The sequence below is a fragment of the Ceratosolen solmsi genome, unplaced genomic scaffold, assembly GCF_000503995.2.
Source record: "Ceratosolen solmsi marchali unplaced genomic scaffold, CerSol_1.0 scaffold4, whole genome shotgun sequence".
In the NCBI taxonomy this organism is placed as follows: domain Eukaryota; kingdom Metazoa; phylum Arthropoda; class Insecta; order Hymenoptera; family Agaonidae; genus Ceratosolen; species Ceratosolen solmsi.
In genome coordinates, this window is record NW_011948449.1 from 24288 (window position 1) to 32347 (window position 8060).

Here is an 8060-nt window from a genome sequence, read left to right on the forward strand (position 1 = left end):
TTTTAAAATTGTTGAGGAGTAATGCCGAAGATTCGACGGGGGCAGGTCGACGACACGCGACTCCGGGACCGGTTTTTGAATATTCTCTATAGCCGACATCGCCAGAATCTTTACACCTCCCCCCCTCCTCTTCACCTACCTATTCGACCGGCAAGATTAAAAATTCTCCCCCAAAATAATGAGCCACTAATTTAATATTCAATTTACAGTCGCAACAAACTGGAGCTTTATCGCTTCATTCACCAATGTAAACAACTGAATATCTGTGACGTATGTTCTATTGAAATGTGAAAAGCTTTAAACAAAAAAAAAACTTCACCCTTGAACAGGTTAAGCCTGCACTCTTGTTGGTAAAATCGCGCGACGTGTTGCTGGCATTTCAGTCCAGAAACTTAGACTTAGTTGACTGTGCATGTGAAACGAGAGATGGATAATAATAGGTGGTGGTAGTATTAGTAGCTCGAAATTGATTGACAAGATAGTTTGGTGTATGCAATACATACACGTGACATGAAAGTCAGAGTAATTGTAGCTGGAAAGTTGTCGTCACGTTATAAATCGATTTGCAGCACGAATGATAAAAAGTTCGAGATATTTCAAGAGTCTCGGATGAGCATAGGCTTTTTAGTGCTATCATTGAATGGACCGATCGAAGGACAATTGATTGCCTCAAATTAAAAATCTTAAGATAAGAAAGTGTGTCGTTTGGATATTAGAACCGGGGGAAAAATCCCGGAGGATTCATCTTACTCAAAGATGTATAAACGAAATGCACTTGAAAATAAATGGGCTGAAGCGATAACATTACAGTTTGGTTTTCTTTGCGAAAGTTCTCAGATTGAGTCACTATTAATTAGATCGCCAAGCTCGATTCGGAATCGCGGAGCCGTGTCACGTAATCTTTATTTAACTTTTCATGCTTTATACGGAAATACGAGGCGCGTTCCTTGTATGTGTAAATACACACGGCGCTCTTAAGAGCCAAAAAGCTTATCCGATCTTAATGGATTTGTACTTTTATAGTGCAAGACAAAACCTTAATTAATGCAATTGAGATTGACGTTAAAAACAAATGTATTTGTGTACAGGGAAAGATGAGATGCATGAATGATTGCGTGTAAATAAATAAATAAAGAAATACGCAAATGCCCGCTCAAAGATAAAAATAAAGTACGATTTCAACGAGAGACTATTTCAAAGTTATACGTCATTTGTGTTTGTTAGCCCATGTAAAAACATAAGGGAGTCTATAGAAAAAAAAGAGTGAATCCACGTAACTGTGCCAATTAACAAATTTGTAACCCTCGTCGTTAATTGTTAATTATTCCTCCCTCGTTTTTCTTCCTTCGGGCCACCAACCCTTGCCAATAATGTTTTAACTCTTTCTAGCTTTCCGAGCAACATCCGAATGTACGCGGACACATACTTGCTGATGTCATTAAATTAGTATTACATCGTGGCAAACCCATAAGACATGCTATATTTTTAATCTTTTTAATTATTCATAACTGCCAAACATTAATTGCCCCTTACTAATGCATGAAACTTAAAACAATAGAGAACATCATGAATCGTTATAAACTCGATTCAATGATTATTAAACTACCAATCTGTATTAATATCGAGATCTTCTATGAAACTGTATTTGTTTCCCAAATAAAGCATAAGAATATCATTGAGAATATGAAGTACATATCGGTTTTGTAACAGATATTTTGAAGTAAATAGTATTACACATAGACTAAATAATAGTACTTCGTTCAATTTACCTTCATACTTTAATATATGCGTATTTAATTATTGATGAATACCGATTAGTCTTCAAATAATCCAGCACATTCTTACGAAAATAAACAATGTATTTTGCATTAAAATCTTTAAAAATATATTACACATATGCTATATATGTCTTGTTAAACAATTTACTACCTAAAATATTAAAAATTTAAATAAATAATTTAATAATTACATTCTTTCAATTTTTCCCTGAGACTACGTATAATACAATATGCAGTGAAGGAATTGAAAGAAGCTACAGATACCAATCAAACTGTTAAGACAATGTAACCTATATTTTACTAAGTAACTGTTTTTAAATTTTCTTACTTCCACTTAGAGTAAAATCATTCCGTTCCTATATATCAATAATGTAATAGTAAATTTTAAGCAGAATGTCACGACTTTGATATACTAATGTTAATTGTTTGATTATTCATTAAAATCTATTCGAGTTTCGTTAAAATTTCTACATCTAACTTAAATATAATTACCTTTATCTATATATTTGGAATCTTTTACTATTACATAAATTAATTTAGGATAAAGATTATTATAATTCATTAATTACTCAGTTCAACAATATTTGCATAAATAATTTATATCAATGCTTTCAGCTACAATGCTGCACATAATTAGCGAAGCTATAGCCGCCTTGTTTTCTTATACCCTCCAATCGTATATATGTGTATGGTACATACAATATAAACAAATATTTTATACTTTTCATTCTTATTTCATAATTCATATGATCTTCCAATCAATAAAATTAGTTAACATAATAGTTAATATTTAATAAATTAATAACAATTTTTAGAAATTTTGTTTATTTTTATTTTTTATATTGCATTATTTATTAGTAAGTGCTTCTGAATTATCTATTAATTTTATTGAAATTAGTTACAGCGCAATCGAAAAACGGTATAATTTACTTGACAAAATTACTTAATTCTTTTCATTTTAATAACAGTAGAAATATTGTTCTTAATTACTTCATTTAATCATCTCTAAACATTATTTATTAATTTTAGTAACTGTAATAATAAACTCATTAATATAAAATATCACATACATAGAAAAAACATTAGAAATACTTTGGTTATTAAATTTAATTCTATTATTAAATAATTCCATTATCAAATGTATATAATATCAACCACTATATATTAATGAGAATTCAACGCCTTTTTATCAATCTTTCTAAACATTTCAACTTGAATACTTTGTTGTTTATTTTGCATTAGATAAAGCTGTATTTAATTAATAGATTTCTCTTTCTTTACTATTAATATTTTCAAAAACCTAATTATTGAAATTACAAGTTTTTCTTATTACATTTTTTTACATTTTGAATCTATAAAATCTAAATCTCTATTAAGCAAAAAACCAATGTATCCAAATGAATTTTTAGGATTTTTTATATGTCTTTATGTTCTATTTTCATTCCTTTCAACAATATTTCATTGTAATTATTAAATGAAATATCAAATAATAATTCATGAAGTAATTTAATTTGATATTTCAAGTAATGATTTATATCTTAATGTATTTCCAAATTTATTGCTTACATAAAAGAATATCCGCTTACAGTAAACTGTGGCTTTAGTATTTTTTATTTGATATTAAAATTTATATTTTATTAATTTATAACAAATTTATTTGATAATTGTTTTATTTGAGACCCATTTGAATCTATCATTTCAATTTTAAATTTCCAAAAATAAAATTAAATAAATAATAATAGCTAGAGTATTGATAAGTAATTATTTGGTAAATTATCTTTAAAATATAAAAGTAAACTGTTTTCTATTTTATTATTACAGTACTCTTCATTAATTATGTTGTTATATTTATTAAAACTTCCTTATCTCTGGTTTTATAATCTAAAATTTATAATTAAATCTGAGTTATTACGTTAACATTTACACATATCCCATTTTTCATATCAAATCAATTTGTTTAATATCATATATTTTTTAAGATAATTTTATGTTACATTTTCAAAAGATGATCAATTTTATTAAAAATATATGTAGTATTGCATTGTTTCAGTTACGGACTAGATTCAAATTAATTTTTTTTATATCAGTATTGACATAATTATATATATTAAATTTTTAGTGTTCATGTTTCATATTAAATTAAAATAGGTTTGATCTCTGAGATTTTCATTTAATAAGTTTTATTATTAAAACTTATAGTAGTTTAGTTTATTCATTTCATAGTAAATGAAAAAACTACTCTACAATTTTTATATATTTTAAGTTTACCTTTAGTTTTATTCATTTCATATTAAATGAAAAAACTACTCTACAATTTTTATATATTTTAAGTTTAGTCTTATGATGCTTTATGCTACACAATATTTAACAAATGCCCATACATCAGATAGTATTAATTAATTAATTTTGCAGTAATAAGAATTTGTAATTCGAAATTAATTTTTTAAATTTACAAAAGTTATAATTTTATGATGTTTTTATATTACTAATTAATATTAAAAACTCTGTTTAAATGATTAATGAATTAATTAATAAATAATTGATAAATAATTTGATTAATAAATTATAATAAATAAATTATAAATAAATAATAATTTTAATAAATAAATGATTGAAAAATAATTGATTGTATAAATGATTGTTATACCTTACAGTAACAATATTTATTTTATTAGTTAAATAATTCCAGTTTTTTCTAGTACAATATAAAGGAACTTTTTAATAAATATTGTTTTTAGTAATTAAATGTTGGATAATTAAAAATATTTACCTTGATACTTTTTAAATTGCATTTTATGCAATGAAAATAGTCTATAGTAATTATGGATGCAAAAAAGGAACGATATATTTATCGTGACACTTAAGGATTTCGCTATAATAAGAATTAATTCGAGTTACAAAAATATCATTTATTCATAATCGAATCTATTATATAAAACATGTATTTATACTATGATCAATAAGTAGAGTCTTTAAAATTTATATTTTTATCGTGTGTTAAACTAAGTTAAATTTGCCTATCTTCATAGTCAATTAATTTTATAATATAAAATTATTTTATATCGTAAATTTTAACATTTGACAGCTTTATTGTTTTTATTACCTTTTAATTTATGATGTAATTACTTGCTTCTCAACAATTACTTAATTTATTTATTTGATTAAACTTGGTCATTGTCAAGAAAGCTACGCCTGTGCAGTTTTTCCTTATTAATAAAAATTGTATTCAAAATAACTAACAAAAAAATAATTCTCAAATATCTGCACTTCATTGAAAATGAAATTTTAATACATTTCAAAACAGTTATCTAAATTATTAGAATTACCCGATGATCGTCATCTATACAGCTTTCAATAGTATGTTGAATTCGCTCTTATTATTTTTTTATTAACCCAATTTTTACTTGAATCTTTGTTGATTCCATGAATTATGTTTCATTATCAAAAGCTTCTATATTTAACCAATTGATAATATTTATCTATTGCAACTAACTTTTTTCTTACCGAATAGTCATATTGTCAGCACTCATTAAACAAATGTATTTCATAAAAATTTTTGAATATATACTTAATTAATGTAAACTGTGAATTTTGACGCTTAAAAATAATTAACAGTATTTAATTATATTAGATGGAAGTTTTCTTTTTAAGCTATTGATCCGTATTAAGTATTAAAAAACAATTGTTCGCTTATTTAATGGAGAGATAAAATGAATATTACTATTTCGCAGCTTGTATTAGGTGTTTTATCTGTTATGAATTAAAGTACTCAAGTAAACTCTGACCGGCCGTTGATGATAACACGTGATTTTTACTATATTTTTGTGGAGAAGCGGTATTTTAGTTTTTTCATTAAACCATGGATTTGTTATGTACACGAACGACACCGATTGCTTTTCTTTCTAATTCTTCTGTCCTATTCTGTATGCAGTCATCTCGCTCCTCGTAGTATCTGTCTCAATTTCTAACCCGTCATTCGTACTTTTTTTAAATATCAGCATTTTCAATACTTATTTTTATGGATACGCTAACGCCAACGAAAAAAAACTGCATCGGCTAATTTCGATTATTGACTCTTGAACTTCAGAGACAATCGAAGGTAGTGATTCCTCGCGTAATCGCGTGGGCCTTGTATTGTTTGCGTAATTTTGCAAATCAAAGGTCTTTGACCGCTGACAATAGTTGATAAGCGAAGTGTCCATGTCGATAAGGACCCACGGGCGTTTATCGACGAAGCGGAAACTACACGTCGTCGGCAGATAAAAGAAATGTTAGGCAACTAGGGCTGAGCGGAGAGATTGTGAAATTTATCATTCACTTATCATCTAGACAGTGTCAGGTGTAAAATCGATAGCGAGCGCGCTTCTGATTGGCCACAAATAAAAGCATCCCTTTATATTGCGATTTGTATTCTCCCGTTCATAATAGATTGATGACAACCCATATAAATATGCAGCCTAATCTATTTTACTCTTTATAGACGTATTCCGGACTCTTCTGCGTGGTCGTTAATCCATATAAGAAGTTGCCAATTTACACGGAGAAAATTATGGAAAGGTACAAAGGCATTAAGAGACACGAGGTACCACCCCACGTGTTTGCTATAACAGATACAGCATATCGCTCTATGCTGCAAGGTAAGTGCTTTTTAATCCTGTATCCATTCCTGTCCTTCGCCACCTTCGTACTGTTCAGTTGAGCTTCTCCGATTTATAAATATATCATTCAACGTTCACCAAATTAAACAAATTTTATTTCTCTTTATTTTCTAATTAAGTCAAGACACTATTTCCATCCACACAATACCGCATCATGTAAAATTATACTTTTTAAATGCCTCTTCACAAATTTATATATCTTGTATGCGGATATTCAAGATGTATTGTAAAGAAAAGGCTGCGTTGCAAAATCACAATCAATAAGAAACGCTTTATAAGTTATATGTAAAAAATTTGTTCTCATAAACAGTAAATATGAGTGGCGACTAATGCTGTAATCAGAATAAATTTCTTGGAACTTTGCTTCGTATAATTTGTTCATTGTCACAAATTAAGTATAATAACAATATTAGAATTATTCCAAATCGTTAAAATGTCGCTTACATTCCGAGAGCCTAGGTAGATTTTAAGCATATTTTTCCGATATTAAAATCTAACATACGCCACAATTATTAATGGGAAAAAATGGCATCCGTTACCATTGTAAGAAATAACGTTAAAATTAATCCTTCGACGAGAAGAGCATGGAATATTCGCAAGAATATGCATCTAAAAATTATATTCCAGACCGAGAAGACCAGTCGATATTGTGCACGGGTGAGTCAGGCGCCGGCAAGACGGAAAACACGAAAAAAGTAATCCAGTATCTGGCCTATGTTGCAGCTTCGAAACCCAAATCGAACGCGGTAAGTGTCACATCTGAGAATACATCTTAAGCGTTGAATATTCTAGGTACGCCGAGCGTCCGGTTATCGAGTCGCGGGAAGCGTGATGATAGAAGAGAAAGACGAGATCCTCTCTCACCTTCGCGATATTCGAGAAGCCGGCAGATTCGGTGGGCCAGGGCCGGTTCATTATCAGCCGAGTCCCGATTCACGCCTGAATATTTTCAGAGGCCCGGAGCGCGTGGAAGCTGTACGTGGGATCGACATTGAGAACGTCACCTGCTGCGATCTATTGAACGAAAGAACATGCGTGGTTAGCTGTCCACTAGCTTTTCTGAGCTTCGTTGCTGCGCTCGAGCAAGCCAACGTGGAATCAAGATCCGGTCTTGGTGAATTTTTCGCGGAGTGAATTGAAACACTGGCCCCATTGTCCTTGGCTCTACTTTATAATCGCGAGCATTATACGGTTAAAAAGAGGCAGATCATTGCGCATGATCGTAAACACCGAGCAATTTATCGGGAGCGCGAGTCTTTTCGGAAAATAAACGCATACAAAAATAAACGATAGATCTTTGACACTTTTTTCTCTACATCCGTCTTCTCGTTGCAGAAAGCACAAGCTGTATTACGAGGACAGAAAGGAGTATTGCTATCGGTTCAAGTCAAGATCTTACAGAGTACCTAATTATGCCTGTGAGCGATTGAGTGGGGGAGAGAGAGAGAGAGAGAGAGAGAGACAGAAAGAGAGAGAGAGACAGAAAGAGAGGATGCTAGTATAAAAGTGGGAATTGAAGTAGAAGGAAAAAAGAGACGAGTGCAAATGGATTACGCCAATGTTATTGTAAAAATTACAGCAAGCTGGAAGGGTTTAAAAAACATAGTTTGGCGTCTCTTCTCCC

The 8060-nt window shown here is 29.8% G+C and overlaps 1 protein-coding gene across 5 annotated transcripts in view; it reads left to right on the top strand.

Annotated features, from left to right (window-relative positions):
* zip (myosin heavy chain 10) overlaps positions 1-8060 on the top strand; it is a 28488-nt gene that overhangs the window by 8848 nt on the left and 11580 nt on the right. For all 5 annotated transcript variants that reach the window (XM_011504810.1, XM_011504813.1, XM_011504809.1 and 2 more), the window contains exons 2-3: positions 6259-6415; positions 7064-7182. In XM_011504810.1, the coding sequence (XP_011503112.1) occupies positions 6259-6415; positions 7064-7182 (276 nt within the window). The remainder of the gene's footprint in view (positions 1-6258; positions 6416-7063; positions 7183-8060) is intronic.